Consider the following 20,295-nt stretch of genomic DNA (forward strand, 5'->3'; position numbering starts at 1 on the left):
ATCCTCGACTTATAATTTCGATCCCATTGTGTATTCTGACACAAGTTTGGAGAATAAGGATGAACTGTCCTCTAGCAACTTCGCTGGTGAGTCATGCTCTGCAATTTCACCTGTTTTACACAGCATGACAACAGTTAAAACAAACTAACAGAGGAGAACAGCACATATAGGATTCGTCAGTTCAATCTGTAAGACTGTAACGCAGTGGAGGGGACTCACCGTTGTCCAGAAGAATCACCCTCTCGCTATCAAGAACCGATGTGATACGAGATGCGCTATCGTGATCACGGTGCATTCGGCGAATTGCTGTTTCAAGGTTTTCTGGATCAAACCGTCGGTTATCGGATCCACTGAAGAAGTTGCCTCGTCCAAAACTAGGATCCGCCTCCTCTTTAGAATCACCCTTCCCAAGCAAACAAGCTGCCGCTGACCCGCGCTCCAGTTTTCGCCGTTCTCTGTCACTGCATTTCAGTTCAGAATGCAAAGTTATTGGTTTGCCATCATAAAGAAGAGCAATATCCACTGGGAATTTCTGTCATCTTGGAGTACTATCAAACCTGTAGAGTCGAGCTTAAGCTCGTTCTTCCTAACTTCATCTCCAAGATGACAGCAGTCCAATGCCTAGACAACATAGATCACGCACAAACCACTTTAGCCATCAAATAGAAAATGCGGATGCTGATTTTTTGCAAGTTATGGGGTCAAATCGATTTTTTAAATGAATGGAGTCAATTTGAAAATACAGTACCTCCCAGATTTGCTCATCACTATATTCATCCAGAGGGTCGATGTTGCTTCGCAGAGTCCCCTCGAACATAACAGGGTCTTGTGGAATGATGCTCAGTCTTGTCCGTAGGTCATGCAGTCCAATGGTGGAGATGTCGACGCCATCTATCAATATTTGCCCGATACACGGATCGACAATGCGGAATAGCGTTTGAATCAAGGTTGACTTTCCACCACCTGTTCTTCCAACAATACCGGTCTTCATGCCTCCTGAGAAGGTGCACGTCACGCCTTTCAAAACTAAAGGCAGATGTGGCGCATATTTTACCTGCATGCCATACAAGCACTTAGGGTACTAATAACTGCAACGTTATATTAGAAGAAACTCTGCTATTACTAACTGATGAAAAAAAATACTATGTGCCACTAAAACTATCTCATAGAACTTCAGAAGTTTCATCAACATGGATTTGCAGAAGAAAAAGAGAAATATTTAAAGTTGAAGAAACGAACATGAAGGTTGCGAAGCTCAATTTCACCCTTTGTTGGCCAATGGCAATCCGGTCTACTTTCTGATATCGTAAGGGGCGGTTCAGAAGGAATGGTCATGTATTGCAATATTCTTTCCACGGATATCATTCTGTTTTCCAAAGCACAGAGGACCAGAATAGCCCACCCTATTAGCATATTCAGACTTAGTCCATAAGTGACTGCAAGACCAGCTGTCTCTGTGAAGTGTAAGGAAATAATAAGTTAATACTAATTAGGGATGCTAATACATTATTTTCTAATTTTAGTTGATTGGAAAAAGCATGTTTACTTACTTGAGTCAATTAGATCAGCTGCCAAGGTGACCAGAAGTATCAATGCAAATCCAAAAATAAAAGAAGAAAGAAAGTCCAAGCGAAAGCACAACCATTCCATCGCAGCAGCATTATATAACGTTGCCCGAGATAAATTATCCATCAATTGGCCAGTCCAACTGATGAACTCTCTTTTCTTATCAAAGCATCTAATTATAGTTGTGCCAGCTATTGATTCAGCGAAATGCTGCATCACAGGAGCTCTGCAAACTCCAGTTAACCTCTGCAACTCCCTAGCAGCACTTAAGTAGTATTGCTGGAAGAGAAGGGATGGTATTATGATTAAAAGAAGAAACAAGAAGTACCAATTAATTTCATAGATAGACATAAATATAACTTTCTGATACAATATGCTACATATTATACATTAAAATAATGTCGTGGGTTAAAATTTGTCTTAATCTGCCTAACCAAAGCTTCACCATTGGTCCTAAATTTGCAGTTGTGACACTTGGTTCTGAACATGCAAAGGGCACCTTTTTAGGTTCTTTAAATCGTACTCCCTCCATCACAAAATAAGTGTCGCAGATTTAGTACAAAGTTTTGAGACGGAAGGAGTATAAAATAGTTAATATAGAAGTTAAAACCAACCTTACTTGGTATTCAAAGTCCATTGATCAAAATTATTGGTTTTTTCTTCAACTATAAAATTATTAGCTTTTTGTGTAGCCACCTGTCAATAAGGTCACTTGTGCTTCAATAAGGTTAAAGTGCCATGCCCTCTACTACTGCTAATTTAAATTGTACTGGACCTGCTCAGTATATATAGAGTGATATCTGAACAGATTTTTCACAACACTACTCCAATCAATAAGTCTATCTATATGAACATTGGTATATCATTACCTCCTGTACTCTACAAATTAAATTTGTTGATATTCCATATTTTCATCAAAGTACATGGATAAGGGTGTGGGGAAGCGAGATCTTATTGGTTTCAGCTCTAGCCTACCCAAACTTGTTTGGGACTAAAGGCTTTGTTGTTGTTGTTCAAGGTGTGGAACTCCCATGCAAAATTCACTAGCTATGAATTAATGTATTTGTACTTTTCCTATGTTTTCAAAAAGGATGCCAACAAAAAAAGTCACATCGAACAAAACTATATGAGAAACATTACCTGATATGATAGAGATGCAATAATAACAGGGACAAAAATTACAAAGACTGGCCATGCAACCCGCGACATTAGAATAATTGTTCCAAGAATTTCGATGGCAGGAAATAGAAGGTAGCCCATCAGATCATATATTTGAGTATCCACTGCGCTCTGATCGGTGGAGGCCTGCAATTTGTTTCAACTTTCAGCGTTATTAGTCGAATAAAAAGTTTAACAGCACTCCGAGGAAATGTGACTTCAATTTATCATTGTAAATAACTTTGTGAAGGTAATTACTTACTCTATTCAAGATACGGCCGCTAGGAGTGGAATCAAAGAAAGACATCGGTGCTCGGAATATGCATTGGTGCATCTTGTCAAATAGCATGATTGCAGTCTTACATCCAGCCATGACTAGAAGATAGGATCGTATGAAGACACACAATGAGGTAACAAGAGCTAATGCAACATATACATTTATCATCATCGAGCTATTGACCGGAGGATTCACATCTTTAGATACCGGAGCTGCCCAAGCCATCCATAAATTGCTTCCAATTTGAAGAGATTGAAAAATGATCTGAGCTAGCAAAATAAGTGGCACAAATGCTCCTTTGTGTGCCATTGTAATATATTTCCAGTAGACAATAAACCCAACCCGGCCTTTCTCCCTCTCTTCTTCTTGTACAAGTTGACCATTTTGAACAAGTACTTCTTCATTGTTATCATGTGTTTGCTCATCTGCTATGGGTAGGGTGCTTCCATTGCCATTAAGATGGCAACTACTTTCATAATTGCTACTTGGGAGCTCCAACATGTCCATAGTAGATAATGCATCCTTGTGGGACACAATTAATTCAGTGAATTCTTTTCCAGAATTAAGAATTTCAGTGTAATCCCCTGCTTGTATTATTTTCCCATCTTTCAAGACCTGAAATATGATAAAAGGAATTGAAAAGGATTTTTTGCACATATCATAGAGAAGACATTATACATTTGTTTCCAGCATACCATGATAACGTCGGCTGAAGGTAAGAATTCGACATGATGTGTAACATACACAACTGTTTTTGAAGCTAAAAATCCAAGCAAGCACTCCTGCAAAATACAAATTATGGTCAATAAGTTCACTGAATAGCACCCTAGAATCTCTCTCAAGGATATATGAACTCAAAATTGCTTGGCTAAACTGGATCAATCACAAAATCCAAGGAGTTGTTTAACTTGACTAAAAGAACTATGAAACCAACTTTCCAACAAATGCAATATGAAGAACATTCGTTATAGGATGGACACATAAGCAAGAGATTAATTACCACTGTCACGCATAAATATTTTGAAATATGTTACTACCCTCGGTAAAAAATATTTTCGAAAGAATACTCATTCTTCCATGGTGTATACTCTTTGCGGATGATAGGACTGCATCAGGGGTCAGCTTTGAGCCCTTATCTTTTTGCATTGGTGATGGATGAGGTCACAAGGGATATACAAGGAAATATCCCATGGTGTATGCTCTTTGCGGATGATGTGGTGCTAGTTGACGATAGTCGGGCGGGGGTAAATAGGAAGTTAGAGTTATGGAGACAAACCTTGGAATCGAAAGGGTTTAGGCTTAGTAGAACTAAAACTGAGTACATGATGTGCGGTTTCAGTACTACTAGGTGTGAGGAGGAGGTTAGCCTTGATGGCCAGGTGGTACCTCAGAAGGACACCTTTCGGTATTTGGGGTCAATGCTGCAGGAGGATGGGGGTATCGATGAAGATGTGAACCATCGAATCAAAGCCGGATGGATGAAGTGGCGCCAAGCTTCTGGCATTCTCTGTGACAAGAGAGTGCCACAAAAGCTAAAAGGCAAGTTCCACAGGACGGCGGTTCGACCCGCAATGTTGTATGGCGCTGAGTGTTGGCCGACTAAAAGGCGACATGTTCAACAGTTAGGTGTGGCGGAGATGCATATGTTGAGATGGATGTGTGGCCACACGAGGAAGGATCGAGTCCGGAATGATGATATACGAGATAGAGTTGGGGTAGCACCAATTGAAGAGAAGCTTGTCCAACATCGTCTGAGATGGTTTGGGCATATTCAGCGCAGGCCTCCAGAAGCTCGGTGCATAGTGGACGGCTAAAGCGTGCGGAGAATGTCAAGAGAGGGCAGGGTAGACCGAATTTGACATGGGAGGAGTCCGTTAAGAGAGACCTGAAGGATTGGAGTATCATCAAAGAGCTAGCTATGGACAGGGGTGCGTGGAAGCTTGCTATCCATGTGCCAGAGCCATGAGTTGGTTGCGAGATCTTATGGGTTTCACCTCTAGCCTACCCCAATTTGTTTGGGACTAAAGGCTTTGTTGTTGTTGTTGTTGTTACTCATTCTTCCAAGTTAGTTTCGGTAATATTTGTAGTCCAACCAATGTTTTCCACCAAATGCCCCCATTAAATGCATGCCGGTACTTGTACTCAGATATATAGACAGACACTTCCTAAGGGAAAACTTTAAATGTGTATCAGTACTACTCAGAAATTGTGCGAAAACTGGAAGGTGAACACTGCAGCACATGGTAATATAGTATAAATTTATATAATCAAAATTAATGTGTATAAGATCTGTCGCCAGATAAGATATTAGTTTTAGCATTCAGTTATTTCATATGCATAAAGAACAATGAAATACAAAACATCAAGACATACCTTGAACAAGTGCAATCCAGTATGAGCATCAACTGCACTAAACGGATCATCAAATAGATAGATATCAGCATCATGGTACAAAGCACGGGCTATTTGTATCCTCTGTTTTTGTCCACCACTGAGGTTAATGCCTCTCTCTCCTATAATCGTCTGGTCACCGAATGGTAATATATCCAGGTCCTTGATAAGCGAGCATGCTTCAAGGACCTTTTCATACCTCTCCCTATTCATTTCTGTGCCAAAAAGTATATTATCTTCGAGGTGTTTGGCTAACATAGGAGATCCTGCCACAAGTTTTAACCTCTCCTGATAATTTTGGTATCTCACCGAGTATGCAAGACAATAAACTTGATTTGCCAGATCCAACTGTTCCACAGATAGCAACCCTCGTTCCTTGTTGTACACGGAAGTTCAAGTCTCGAAGAGTAGGCACTTGAGAAGATGTATTCCAAGAGAACTGACCGCTCGTCACCTCAACCGACACATCGGTGGTACCCCTAGGAAGCTTAGTTACAACATCACTAGGGAGTTCCTCAAGACAGAGAAATGAGCATATCCTGTCAAGCGATACTTTTGTCTGAATGATCATAGAGTATGCGTCTGGGAGACCATGGATAGGTGTTTGCAGCTGTCTAAATGTTGCCAGGGCACATAGCACTTTACCTGTTTCTAATGGAATGCCCATAAGCACGCAAACTCCGAAAGTGGCCATAGCAACAAAAGCAGGAGCAGAAAAGAAGATGGATAGGAGCATCGCCGAGGTGTATACCTTCTTCTTTAACCAATTCATCTCTACCTTCCTCAACTCTATTATCTTGGACAAGAAGATCATTTCCCATCCTTGAAGCTTGAGAATGCACATGCTCTGTAAGATCTCAGACATAGCCCTCATTCTCACATCCTTGGCGCTCATCATTTTCTCTTGATAATTTTACTCCATTCTCCCTAAAGGCTTATTACCCCCAATTGTCAAAGCAGTGGCAAGAAGGGCAGCAAATGCAGGGCAAAAACCAAGTGTCGAGTATAAGATGAGCATGGCTAGAACAATTTGCACAGGAAGGCGCCAAAGATCGTGCATGGATCGACTGAAATCTCCTACACACTCGGCATCGAGGCTCACGACATTGATCATCTCTCCGCTCGAGTTGCTTTGCCTGGACTGACTGGAGAGGGCAAGGCCTTTCTGGTACTCCCTCCGTTCCTAAATACTTGTCTTTCTAGTCATTTCAACAAGTGACTACATACGGAGCAAAATGAATGAATCTACACTCTAAAATATGTCTACATACATCCGTATGTAGTAGTCATTTGAAATGTCTAGAAAGACAAATATTTAGGAACGGAGGGAGTAGATAGCAGCGACAAGCGACGAACGTGCACGCACCCCTACTTGTTTTGATCTAAACTGCAAATGCCTCGTCGAAAGACCTTCGATCAGCTGCGCGACAACAAACGTCAATGCTAGAACGTAGCCCTCTCTGCTGGACCTTGAGCTCTTATTCAGGTAGTCGACAAAGTACTCGATCAGGTAGAGACCGACATATGAAGCAACACTGCTGAGTAGGGCGTAGACGGCAGTGACGAGGATCGGTTTCCATGTTGTAAGCACAATAGCTTTGGCAAGCTTGGCCGCCGTAGCGTCGGTGAACTGGCCCGTCGCAGAGTTTGACACAATCTTTGCCTTGAAACTAGGGAGGACCCCATGGACACTGTCCCTGTCATCCAAGAAGGGCACATCGTCGAGATCTAGAGTTTTCTTTCTGCCGAGATCAAGTAAGGGGCCCATCCAAGAAAAAGTGATGATGCTGAACCATCCAGCATCTGTGAAGAGTGATTTAGTGCCTGTTGCCTCGGATGAGGAAGGAGTTGCGTGGTCCAAAAGCGGCTGCTTCATGATGAACAGATAACCCCTGAACACCGAAACTGAGAAAAATGCACATTAGAACAGAGTATAAGACTATGAACATTAGATGACACGTCGTCTAAGTTTGACCATAGAAGTATTTTATTTTCAGAAAGCACAGCTGATGCAATTGTACAACAGAAACAACAGACAGGCAATGAAGCACATCACTCCTAGAAATAAAAACAGCAGAGCGCTGCAGAGTCTACAGATGAGCGTGTTTCTGGAACCTATCCTGGATTTTTCGAATTCTATGCTGAACTGTCAGCACTGTAAACAGAAGGAAGAAGAAGACCGAAGGGCAGCACAACATCGAAATCTCGCGAAGAACAGATACGCGCGTTTAATCTGTAGATACATGTATGTGCTGTACTGACTACTGAGGCAAGGAGGAGGAGTTACACGGGCGAGGCAGCAAGTTGGACGATCGATGCCGATTTCTGCCACTCGGCCTCGCAGGATAGGAGGATTCCACGTATCCGCTCGCGAGATCAGATCTTTACTCCGACGTTTTGTCCTCTCCAGATGGGGCGCCGCCGCCGCCGCCTACGGAGGGAGGATCTTTCTGGCGGCTGGCGGCTGGCCGCGTTTGTGTTATGTCCGGGCCTCCGGGGTTTGGGCGAGAGTTCATATTTATAGTAAGTAGGCAAGGATCATTCTTCGCGACACAAAAAATCAGCAGCGCATCCTCCCTTAATCCTAGGTTTCCGGGGAGCTAATTTCCCTTTTTTTTAGGGCAGGGGGCTACTTCCCTAGTTTTTTTTATATTATAGGACGGAGGGAGTATTTTCCTAGATTAGTAGCGAGCCAGGAATGCATGTCCCATTTTAGTCTCTTTCTTTCCCTCGCTGAACAGCCCAAGTGCATTCTCTCCCCCCTCTCTCACTCTCTCTCTCTCTCTCTCTGAGCAGAGAGGGGTTCTCTCTCTGAGCAGAGAGGGGTTCCTAGAGAAAGGTCCTACATAATGCTCTCTTCGTCATATAGCAATCCTGATGCACAGATAGTGGCTCAGGACGGCGACTGTACCAACTTGGTTTGGCAGACTGTAGCCGCACGGGTCGCTGCATTGTAGAGTCAGTTTTATTTACCCAAGTGATAAATGGGAGAGAGGCCTGGCTAGATGAAACTGCAGGATCTTCTAATTTATGGCAAGATGAATCTTCTTGAAAATCAATGTGGAAGGGTCTAGTTCCGAGAAAAAATATTTTTGTGGCGTCTAGCAAGGCATTCCCTGCCTACGAATGATGTTCGTTGTCGCAGTAACATGTCCACAACGATCGCTTGTGGAATCTATGTCATGGAAGACTCATGGAGGCTCATTACTCGAGTGCTCTATGTCATGTTGTATATGGGCACTTGCCTACGACGAGAGCATATGATATGATCTCAACGACTGAAGCGAGCGCGAAACAGTGGCTTTTCACCATCATGGAGTCGATGTCTCATGGATGCTTTGTTACTATGGCAACCCTTTGGGCTACATGGTGGGAAAGACGAATGTCGATACATGAAGGGGCGTTTCATAGTCCGTTGTCAACAAATTTATTCATTAAAAACTTCATCTCAAAACTCGAAGAATTACCCACAAAAGTCATTGTTTGTGTGATCACACTCCTGGCCGAAGAGGGACTTCGACTCGCATGATCGCTCCACCGTCGGGCTACGCGAAAATTCATGTTGACGCACGTCTTACTAGATCTGGTATAGGAGACGCTGCGACGGCTGTATGTAGGGGCTCTTCTAGAAATTACTTCGGATCATCGACGCTAGTAATCCATTGTGTCGGATTTCGGGTTCCGGCAGACCCTTGAGGTTCGAACACTGGGGTGCGCACGGAGCTTTCGTCTCCTACCTACCTGCACCCCTCCGCCTTGCTAGGATCTAAACTAAGGAAAGAACAACACAAGAGACACAGGATTTATACTGATTCGGGCCACCGTTGTGGTGTAATACCCTACTCCAGTGTGTGATGTGGTGGATTGCCTCTTGGACTGATGATGATGAACAATACCAGGAAGAACAACCTCGCGAGGGTCTGTTCTTGGCTGGGCGATGAACTGCTGGGAGGAGCTCAGTCACCTTTCTCTCTCTCTCTCTCTCTCTATCTCTTTCTCCGTCCGTACTCTCTGTCTAGCGGGTGGCTGGTCCTATTTATAGGGGCCCTGGTCCTCTTCCCAAATATCGAGCGGGAAGGGAGCCAACAATGGCGGGCTAATTTGAAGGGGGACAGCTAGTACTAGCTATCCTGACAAAAGTAGTCTTCGCCTGCGCAAAGCTCTGGTGATGACGCCGTCTTGGGCTCCACGGTGACCTCCGTCTCGTAGTCCTCTTGGTCTTGGTCTCGTTGCACCGAAATGACAACCTTTGCCTGATGCCTCGGTACTCCGCGGCTGCGCTTGCCCCCCTTGCACAAAAGAGGGAAGGAGGACACTGCGCGGGCTGGCACCCGCCTGGCGCCCTCGGTCGTCATGGCTTGCGTCACGGGCACCTCGTGAGGTACCCCGCCTTGATCTCTCCGCCTCCTCGTGAGCCAGCCCGACGAGGCCGTGCCTGAGGAAGCTCCGCGTCGTCCGCCCTGCGATGCTTGGCCCCTCGCGAGGGTCTTGGGTTTGTGTTGGTGAAGATGGGCCGCGCTGGGCCCCTTTTTGAGTCACGCCGCAGGCCGCAGGCAGGCAAGTCTGGGGACCCCCGTTTCCAGAACGCCGACATATTGCGTGAGAGATGTGCAACTCTAGAGGCCATGCTTGGAGGGAAGCTCTATCTTTGGTGGATGATCTTCTACTTCACAATTTTGTGGTGGCTACTGATTCTAAGCAGGTGGCTAGTGATACCAACAGGGGCTGCATTGGTGTTCATGGTCTTATTGTAGCTGAGATTAAGTTGAGGGCAGCCGAGTTCAATTGCAGTTTTTATTTCGAGGGCCGACCATTAAATACAGAAGCCCATTTACTAGCCAAGTTATCTCATTCTGTGATAGACATTTCTGATTGGGACAACCTCATGATCCCGTTTGTATCCCCAGTTTTCTGAACTATGAATAATAAAGCTTGGTGGTTCTAGAAGAAAAGTTTTGCTTTCTTTCATTCATTCTTGAAAAATAGGAAAATAATAATTATAATAATTGATTTCTTTCAGACAAAATGAGTATTTTTTTCAAACATGAAATTTTTTCAAAACGAAAACATATTTCGAAAAACTTGAACATTTTGACACAATGTGTTTTTTGAAGTTTTGTTTTTTAAGTGCAATTTTTTTAAAAAATTCTAAACATTCTCTGAAAAGTGAATTTTTCTGAACCTCCAAACATTTATTGAAACCACAAACTCATTTTTTTTTTAAAAAATCGAATCATTTTTAAAAGAAGCAAACAAAATTTAAATTTCTAGACATCTTTTTAAATGTGAACCTTTTTCAAAACATGAGCAAATTTAGAATATTTCAAACATTATTTTAAAAGCACAAACTTTTTTTCAAATTTTGACAAATTAAAATGAAAAAGGAAAAGAAAATAAAAATTGAAAAATAAAAAAATAAAAACCAAAAGAAAACAAGAAAAACAAGTGAAAAGAAAGCCGTACAGAACCATCATAAAAATCGCGCCGGGGGGGGGGGGGGGGTGGACTGGCCTAGTGAGACGGCCCATTTATTTAGGTCGTCCCTCAGATCTGTGCGAAGCAGAGGCAATTTGACGCAACGTGCATAATATATAAAATTGTTGTTCCAAACCACACCTTGCCAATTCACAAAAAAAACACTTTGCCACATCTTGAATTAAGCAAGTTTGACCAAATTAAGTGGGTGTTTGATTCTAGACAGACCAAGTGTGGCAAGAATTTTGTTGTGAGTAAAAAGCCTCACATATCATATACACACAAAAAGTGTGTCGAAATTTCCTAAGACAATCCAAAGTGTGGCTAAGAATCTGAGCACCTCAAGTAAGGCAAGCGTGGGAAAAATAATGTGACAAAGTTAGTCACCAATCAAACATGCTTTAAACATCAGTAACTAGCGAACATGCATTATGCAAACGAGTTGTATGACTGGGAACAGGGAGGGAGAAAAGTTTACAATACTTTAGGCTATGTTTACCTTAATAGGGAGATGAACAGGAGGGCCCCGGGGTGAGCCAACGTCCCTCATGGAGGCTCTTTCTAGTGAATGGTGTCAGCAAAGAGCATTTTTCAAAAAACAACCCATAGGGAGTATTTTAGGAATTGTCATGCTATAACAAAGAGATTTGTCGTGCTATAATGAGAGATTTGCCATGCTAAGAAAAAATAATTATCACATGAGTTTGCTATGGAGTAGAAAGAGAAATTGTCATGCGTATCAAGGATTTGCCATCTACAGCTGAGAGAATTGCCAGGCTAAAAAAATGGGAAGTTGCCCACATGTTCCATTGTGTGCAGGAAAGTTGTTATATATGCTTCGAGTAATTGCCATCCTACATCGTAGAGGGTTCCATGCTAAACATGGGATCGTGAGAGAGAGAGAGAGAGAGAGAGAGAGAGAGAGAGAGAGAGAGAGAGAGAGAGAGAGAGAGAGAGAGAGAGAGAGAGAGAGAGAGAGAACATTTGCATCATTCGCTCGGGAGGGTGCATGGGAGGAAACGATCATTGCTATGCTTTCACCGCTTAGCGATCCACGCAGGGAAAACATCATCTCTAAAGCATTTCCCTTTTTTGTAAAGGAGTTGAAGCTCTATATTAATCAAACACGAGCATTACAAGAACCCCCCTAAAATAAAGAGAAAATATAGTCCAATCATCGGAGAATCCTCCATCCTCATCCCGCACATGTGGCGACGATGTGCCGATGTTGCTACCACCATAGTTCTGTGTAGGGGTTGGAGCCATAAAATTTAGACAATGGGTTCACTCCATGACTCACTGCGAGGATTTTCCATTGATGAAGTGTGTTGTGGCTCTTCGAGCGCTTGCCTGTGGGTGCTCAACCTATGACATCAATGACTATGTCTGCATTGAGAAGATACAATCCTCGAGGCCTAAAAATAAAGAATTCTTTTAAAAAGGTTTGAGTGGATGCTAGAAATCCTATGAGAAGTAATACAAAGAAATCCATAGGAAAAATCCCTAGATGATTCTATTTCTATCCTACGAATCGAACAACCAACATAGAAAAAACCCTAAGAATTCTAATCCTCTAAAACTCCTATGAAAATCCTTTGAATCAATGGAGTCCTAAAGCTTTTCCAGTTTCTTGTGTGGTATTGGTCATTTCTCTGGTTTTTGTTAGATTAGTTGAACAAAATAGTCATGTACTTACTTGCAAGTGTTCTGAACAATGCAAGTGACTTTCTCAAAGACAAGGAGAGCTATTGTAATAATTAATTATTTCCTTCAAAGACAAAGACAAAGAGTACAAAGAGATGTTAAATGCACAAATACACTACTCCGGCAGAAAAGTGCAGAAAAATGAGTTAATACCTCATAAAAAAGCAAAGAGGGCCGGTGGAGTCGACTTACTACACTAGAGAAAGTAGTTTGAGTTATTAACAATCTGCCACCAATTGAATCTTGTGCAAGTTTATTACACCAAAGAGATTGTTCTGGAAGTACTATTAGAAATCTCCTCCATTCCATGAGAAAATCGACCAGAGTTCATTTGGAAATGGTGGAGTACTAGCAGCTAATACAAATCGAATTCGAATACATCATGATAACGAACCTACTAGTATTTTTGAACTAAAACCACGACAGGAATTATGGAACGAAGGGAGTACGTTTGTTTGAGAATGTAGCCTCTAAGAACATATCAGTTCTTGAACTGTGAAATGTAATTGATGAAAGACGTCATATCTCTGTCCGAGGAACCACCCACTTCAACAGCGGCGCGAGAAGCCTCCTTCAGCAGCGAAGCTCTCCTCCTCGTGCCCTCGCCATCACCACAGTCCATCAGCCTCTTCACGGTTTCCGCGATTTCCTCTCTACCAATGACGCCGTCGGCCCGGGCTTTCTCCTTGAGGCTGTACCCGACCTTCCACTCATCGACGATACGCCGGCTGTTGATCGGCTGGTCGAAGGCTATCGGCAGAGTCAGCATCGGCACGCCGGCGTACAGCGCCTCCAGCGTCGAGTTCATGCCACAGTGGGTGATGAACCCACCAATGGAGGGATGGCACAATACTTTGAGCTGGTCACACCATGGGACAACCACGCCGTCGCTTCCACCACCGCAAGCCAAGCCCTGCACGCGGCCGCACGCGTCGCGCAGCACCCAAAGGAACCTGACCTTGCTCTGCGCAAGGCCGATGGCGATCTCGTCCATCTGGGCGGGCGACACCGAGAGGAAGCTGCCGAGTGAGACGTAGAGCACTGAGCTCGCCGGCTGTGTGTCCAGCCAAGTCATGTAGCCTTTTTCTTCCTCTGAATCGGCCTGGTTTTCTTGGAGTGCCAAGAAGGGGATGCAAGGACCAACGGCAAACACAGGGCAGGGGAGCTCTTGCCTGAGAAAGTCAATGGCGTTGCTCTCGAGTTCGTAGAATGAGGTGAAGATGACACACTGCGCTTTCCTCACATACGGGTATGCTTCAAGGATTTTGTCCAGCCTAATCTTGTCGGAGTGCGTGGGCTCAAGATCGGCAAGCCTGATCGACTTGAGTCCAGGAATGTAGTTTTCCATCAGACAAGGATCATCAGTGACATCTGCATGAGATTTCAGACTAATCATTTACAGTAATGTGCTGCAGAAATGTTTAACTACAGAAAGAAGAACACTGCGCGTTAGCTACGAGAGGGACGAGGTAGCTGAGGTGTAGTGCTGGTACCGGTCATGTCAGCGCTACCGCCGGAAGCCGTGGGCAACCGGTCGAAGCGGTACTGCACGGAGAACATGGTGGCGCCGAGCGCCGAGAGGATGCACACGGGGACGCCCCGCCGGTTGCCGACGCGCACTGCCCCCGGCACGAACGTGTCGGTCACAATGGCCGCGGGCGCGGCCCCGATACGGTCGAGCAGGCGCTCGAACGGCGCCTCCATTTTGTTGTACACGGCGTCCACGAACCCGGCCCAGTCGGCGGCGCGGCCGTGCTCGGAGGGGATGACGTTGGGGACGGCCTCGAGGCGGACGCCCGGCGCGAGCGCGGGACCGCCGAGCAGGCCGAGCCACTCCTCGGTGACGACGACGGTGGCCGAGACGCCGTCGCGGGCGGCGAGGAGGCGGCACAGGTTCAGCATGGCGTTGACGTGGCCGCGGCCAGGGAACGGCACGGCCACGACGTGGCACGGCGGCACCCCCACGGAGCCCATTGCAGCTGGTTGGCCGGAACCTTGAAGCGAGAGACTGAGAGAGAGAGAGACGAACGGGGCGGCTGTGCGAACTGCGAACTGCGAATCGTGCCTCTGTCCGTGCGCCAACAAGTACTCCCTCCGTCCCAGAATATAAGAACGCTTTTTGCACTAGCATTGTACTATCAAAAACGTTCTTACATTATTTTGGGACAGAGGGAGTAGTATCGTGGTGTGGTGGGCTTTTGGCGGCCGTATGGGCCTCGTGATCTGTAATGTGTCAGGCTATAGTGTGACTACGGGCTGGAATAGTACAGCCTACCACATGAGTTGCAACGGTCCTGCATCTGCATGGGCTGTCATGTCTTGTTCCAGTCCCTTTGTTTTCGAAATAGCACATGAGTTTTCCCTAAAAAAAAAAGAAAGAAGTAGCACATGAGTCAGTGCTACAAATGACAGAGAGCATCTCTCTTCCTTGGCCACTCGTCGTTGCAGCTCGAACCTTGAAGTGAGAGACGAACTGGGCGGCTGTGTGAATCGTGACGGGATTCCGCCTCTGTCCGTGTGCCAAGTATCGTGCTGGGGTGGCGGCTTCTGCCTCGAGATCCGCCGCAAACCCAGTTGGAGTTTTTTAAGGGGGCAGTTGGCATTTTTGGGACTCTGTGCGCGCGCATACAGGCCCTAGAAAATGATCCGAAGATGTACTTTACAGGGAAAACTTTATTTTTGTCACTCTAGTTTTTTTTCATTTTATGTATGTCATTTTAGAATTTGACATCTCACTTTTGCTGCTCTTAGCTTTTGACAATACATCATAAATGTCATTCCATAGAAAAATGATAATTTTTTATTTCACATTTATCACTCTTAGCTTTTGACAATTCATCACAATTGCCACTCTGAAAATTTTGCTTTTGCCACCGAATGACAAAAGTGAATATTGTCAAAAGCTAAGAGTGACAAAAAATAAAATGTCAAATTCAAGAGTGACATAAGCAAGGTGGGCAAAAACTAGAGTGGCAAAAACAAACTTTTCCCTTCTTCCTGGGTGCGTCTCTGTCTCCTCGCCTTGTCAACACCCTAATTAGACCGGGCCAGTAAATATAGTTCGCCAGTTTCGTTCTTTTTTACTTTTATTTTTTATTTATATTTTAGAATATTCTAAATACATATGTATTTCCCAATAAAATACTTAATTCACATAATTTTTTTAAATAAACATTCACTCTGAGTATGAAAATTGTTAATACGGTGTAAAAAGTTTACTATCATAGTAATTTTTTAGAATGGTGATATAACATTCAAAAAAATGTTGGTGATATAACATTCAAAAAAATGTTGGTGATATTACAAAATGTTCACGCATTCCAAACAAAATATACATTATTTTCTTAAATCTTTATACAATGTAAAATAAATGTTGTGTTTAAAATTATGAAGAAATGTTTCGTACCATTAAAAAAATGAACATTACATTTAAAAAATCTTCACGAGTTTCAAAAATACATTCGTGACATTTTGGAAGAAAAATGTCCATTTTACTACCCTGAAGAAACTTGGTGGTTCACATAACCCCATAACCTTTTTTTGCTCTCTTAACCCCCTGATCTATCCAATACCGTTCAGAAAACATCTTATGTGGTTTCCTCTGGTGGTTTGCTAACGTGGACAAGGTCATAGCGGCATTTGACCAGTGGGCCCAATAGCCAACACAACCTAGAGCCCCTCACATCTTCTACCTTTGGACAGAAGGATGTGTGTGTGGTCAATGCACGTGCGTAGCCCCCACCTCCTACTTGTTGGCGGCTAGTCGAAGAGGGGATAAGGCCTCCCGAAGCTGTCTGCCAGCTTCCCTTGCCCCCTTGGCTTTTTCCCCTTCTTCCCTGGCCTCCTCCCCGATTAGGTCAGAGCACCCTATCGCCGCAGTTCGTTGTTCACGTGGCCGTAGTGACACCTTAGCTAGCTCCCCTGCGCCCCGTACCGACGCCTTCTTCGCTGCCCTCTCCTAGGATGCCTTTGCGCTCCTTAGGTAGCTCCCTCGCGCCCTGTAGCGACACTTACGTCGAACACATGCCACTGTCGCTGCAAGCCTCGTCGCAGGCAACGATTCCGACCATCCACCGCAGACACATCACCACCAACAGACGCGGCTTGGTCCCAGCTCTTTGCGGACCCCATTTGTGCATTAAATGGTTGGCAAATTATCAAAGTCGAGCCCCCTCCATGGTGGATTGGGCCACCGGCGGCTAATCACCGGTGTAGCTAGTGTGGCATGATTAGTTTAGGGTTAATTAGGGTTAGTTAGGTCCCTAACACGTGCCTTCCCCTTGGTTAACTAGCTTTTTAGGACTTGTTTTAATCCAGTGGGACCCATCCGCAGGTCAAATAGCTCTTTTGACCGTGTCCATGTTAGCATTCAATCGGGGCAAACCAACCAGCGATTTTTTTTGACCGGTATGGGATAGTTGCGGGGGGGGGGGGGGGGGGGGTAAAGGGAGCAGAAAAAAACATCAGGGGGCCAGCAGGTTTCTTCAGGGTAGTAAAATGGACTTTTTTCTTTAAACAATGTTTATACAATTTAAAAATGTTTGCATAATTTTAGAAAGCAAGTTTTGTATCATTCAAAAAAATGTTTCAGTGTGTGTTTGAAAAATTTCCAACACGTATTCAAAATCATGTTTGAAAACATGTATTTGCAAAAATGTTAAAAAATACACATCAAAATATATATTTGAAATAATGGTAATCTTGTATTTGGAAAATTTTAAACATGAAAAAGAATGTTCCTGATGTGTATGTACAATGTGTATGGCAAATGTAGACATATGTTGAAGAAAAAGGAAAAAATAAAATTGATGAAAATCAAAGAAAGAAACATAGAAAATCAAAAAAAAGAAAAGGAAATGCAAAAAAATGCAAAACAGTGAAAACTGATAAGAAAATCATTGAGAAAAAAAACATGAGGTAGCTACAGAGTTGGTCCGACCCAATAGCCATGGATCGGCGAGCTGAAGTATGTCTCGCGACAAGCGAGACATAGCTCCCACGGTTTCTCCTGCCTAATCTTTGAATAACACAGGCCTAACAGGCCATTTGGATCAGGTCGATTTGATGGGTTTGGGCCGAAAGCGTGTCCATGCATCTGGCATGTTATCACATGACCAATCCTTCGGGTCTATTGAGTTTTTTAGTGTCTTGTTGATTTTATTGGTTCATTTTTTCGAGTTGGAATCTTCATCGCCACTATATATAGTGAATATCCATTGATTTGATAGCCTACACTTGTAAGGGATTATTTCCACCCTAAGTACGTTTATTACTCAAGGTTTTCCATGTTTTTTAGATGGGTGGCTCATGGTAAATTTATTCAAGTGTGGCTGCTCCAGTGTTGCCTTGTCTTAGTTGAAGCCCTGGTAGAATTTCGTCTTGTTACCACAGAGAAGGTGCATCTGGGAGATTGCGGTGCAATTCTTGACTTTGTGAGTTGCTTTATCTTTTCTTGAATATCTGATCCAAAGCAATGTACATATAATATTTGCCTCATAAAAATAAATTTAACAAGGACAGTTATGGAGTTCGACCATTCACTCGAAAAGGAAAAGTTAATCAATGGACTTTAAGAAAAAGTTAAATCAATGAACTGCATTGTTCCAAACCTATCATATTTTGTGTTTGTTTTAGAAGTAGGGGAAAACTGTTTTCTTTACAGAAAACCAACTGTAGCATACTCCTATATATATATTTGTCTGGATATTGTATATTTATAAGAAATTTAAAACTCGCGTCTCACAAGAATCATCATCTCCTTTTTCGCTCAACTGAGTATACTTGTTGTGTAAAACACACAAAAAAAGAGTAAAACACTCTGGCTGGCCACCACGGAAGAATATTTGCCTGCGCAAAACCAAGCATCATCGAGCCGAAAGAAAGTTAAGCATCGTCGTACCGACGATGTAAATCCAACACGATATATCATCATGTGGCCGTATAAACAAACCTGTCTAGAAAAGAAAAGCTGCCAAACCAAGATCCCAGCCAGACAGGGAGTGTCACCCGCCACTGGCAACCGTATCGCCGGACCACGACGACATCCTATCGATCTCCCGGGACGTCGTCGCCGGCGGTGAATCACTAGTTAAATCGTCAGTGGTTCCTGCTGGATTCGACTTGCGTCGCAACGCACGCAGATGCCAACGATTATTTAATTTTTCGCCACCTTTTCCTGATTCTGCGAGTCGAATCGCTGGCGCAGTGTGCACGCGGCGTACGTACCTTCTCTTACCTTGCTGTCGAGCTCTGACGTGGCATGCATTCCGATGATGGGGTCGGCGACCGATCTCCAGTAGCCTGTTCCGACCGTGCTATCTGATGCATGTCGGAATCTAACTGGCTTGCTTCTAGATATGGTCTTCTACTCGGCGTATACGTATCTATAGTCGTGTTCCAAGACCGGGAGAAGTTTTAAGCATTCCTTCTTGACTTGTCAAACTTGTATGTCCTTTATCGGGTCGTTCTTTTCCTCACGAGCGTTTGGAACCCTAGCGCCGCCATAGAGGTCAGCCTTCCAGCGCCATCCTCCGGCGGCTCCCCTCCGCCGACGACCTTGATTGCGGATCCACGTTTGTGAATAGTTTTAGACCAAAATAGTTTAGATTTTTAGGTTGTTCATCGTTTTGCCTTCGGCGGCAGCGATGGCGATGGCGACAACAAATAAAGTTTCTTCAAATTTTACTCCAACGAAGCAATCGGTCCTATGCTTGGAGGCATATCTGAAATCCAGTCTGTTCAACTAAGAATGGTGCAGCGGCGGCAGTATCTTCATGGTGGACCTGTGTCCTCGGACTCCGCCGTTGCGACGTCTGCTCCAGTGCTGGTGCGGAGTTTAGGAGGTAGTTCAGGAGCGGATGCAGATTGTGTTCCGCATCGGCGGCATTTGAAAGATGATGGATCGTGTGCTGGGTTCGTGATACGCGGATGACAAATATGGTTTCCTCCTCCGACGTCTTAGTCATGTGGGGTGCCAGATCTAGAGTTTGATGGCGTGTATGGGGTGTTGCCCCGGTCTGATTCGTTTAACAGTAATGGTTTCGCCTTTGGCGAGCCACCTTCGAGGTCCGTAGAGTTGCATATCAGCGATGGAGCCGCGTCGAGCTCGGGTGTGGAGGTGATTTGTTATTTTGTTCTTTGGTAGCTACTGTGGTGATGCTAGAAGCAGATGACGGACGTTGGTGTCAAGCTCAGATATTTCTTTAATCTTGTCTATATTTTTACTTCTTAGTCGATTTTTTTTTTGTGCAAAGTCTAGCCTTTTGCTATTTGTTTATGTTTGTCAGGTCAGTATGTACGTAACTTATATTATGATCCTTATATAAATGAGACGTGTATTATCATGTAAAAAAGACTTATGTGTCCTTTCACGTCTTTTATTGGTCTAGGCGGCCGACTCAGGTTCTGTTAGTTGTTCTACGGTTCAGGGCCTAAAGAAAGGCCAGGTTCGGCAAAGTATTTTCCTTGATGAAACTGAGAATGGAGTCATAAGTTCATGATTATGATGTGACGCCCACCTTTGTAGCTAGGCTGAAGATTAATCCGATATATATTGCACAAGAATAGACACCTGCAGCCTCAGTAGACTGATAATAGCGTATTTAAAAATTGAGCAAGGCACGCAGCAAGTTGAGTTGGTTTTGGTGTTCTACTGTACTCTGTACATATAATATGCACTGACCAAGAACCCTAGACATGTCCAGATATTTGGGGCGTGTCGAGAT

The 20,295-nt window shown here is 44.0% G+C and overlaps 2 protein-coding genes and 1 pseudogene across 2 annotated transcripts; all 3 read right to left on the reverse strand.

Moving 5' to 3' along the window:
- Position 1: 1 nt before the first annotated feature.
- On the reverse strand, positions 2-5,650 carry LOC123060732 (ABC transporter C family member 3-like; annotated as a pseudogene).
- Positions 5,651-6,673: 1,023 nt separating this feature from the next.
- LOC123060749 (ABC transporter C family member 3-like) lies at positions 6,674-7,862 on the reverse strand. Its single transcript, XM_044483586.1, has 2 exons — positions 7,680-7,862; positions 6,674-7,297 (listed from the first exon to the last, which is right to left on the reverse strand). The coding sequence occupies exon 2, from the start codon at positions 7,266-7,268 to the stop codon at positions 6,708-6,710; it is 561 nt and encodes a 186-aa protein (XP_044339521.1). The 5' UTR covers positions 7,269-7,297; positions 7,680-7,862; the 3' UTR covers positions 6,674-6,707.
- Positions 7,863-12,803: 4,941 nt separating this feature from the next.
- On the reverse strand, positions 12,804-14,648 carry LOC123162390 (UDP-glycosyltransferase 87A1). Its single transcript, XM_044580201.1, has 2 exons — positions 14,065-14,648; positions 12,804-13,942 (listed from the first exon to the last, which is right to left on the reverse strand). Exons 1-2 carry the CDS (start codon positions 14,543-14,545, stop codon positions 13,053-13,055), a joined length of 1,371 nt encoding a protein of 456 aa, XP_044436136.1. The 5' UTR covers positions 14,546-14,648; the 3' UTR covers positions 12,804-13,052.
- Positions 14,649-20,295: the final 5,647 nt, after the last annotated feature.

Source organism: Triticum aestivum, chromosome 1A, assembly GCF_018294505.1.
Source record: "Triticum aestivum cultivar Chinese Spring chromosome 1A, IWGSC CS RefSeq v2.1, whole genome shotgun sequence".
Taxonomy (NCBI): Eukaryota; Viridiplantae; Streptophyta; class Magnoliopsida; order Poales; family Poaceae; genus Triticum; species Triticum aestivum.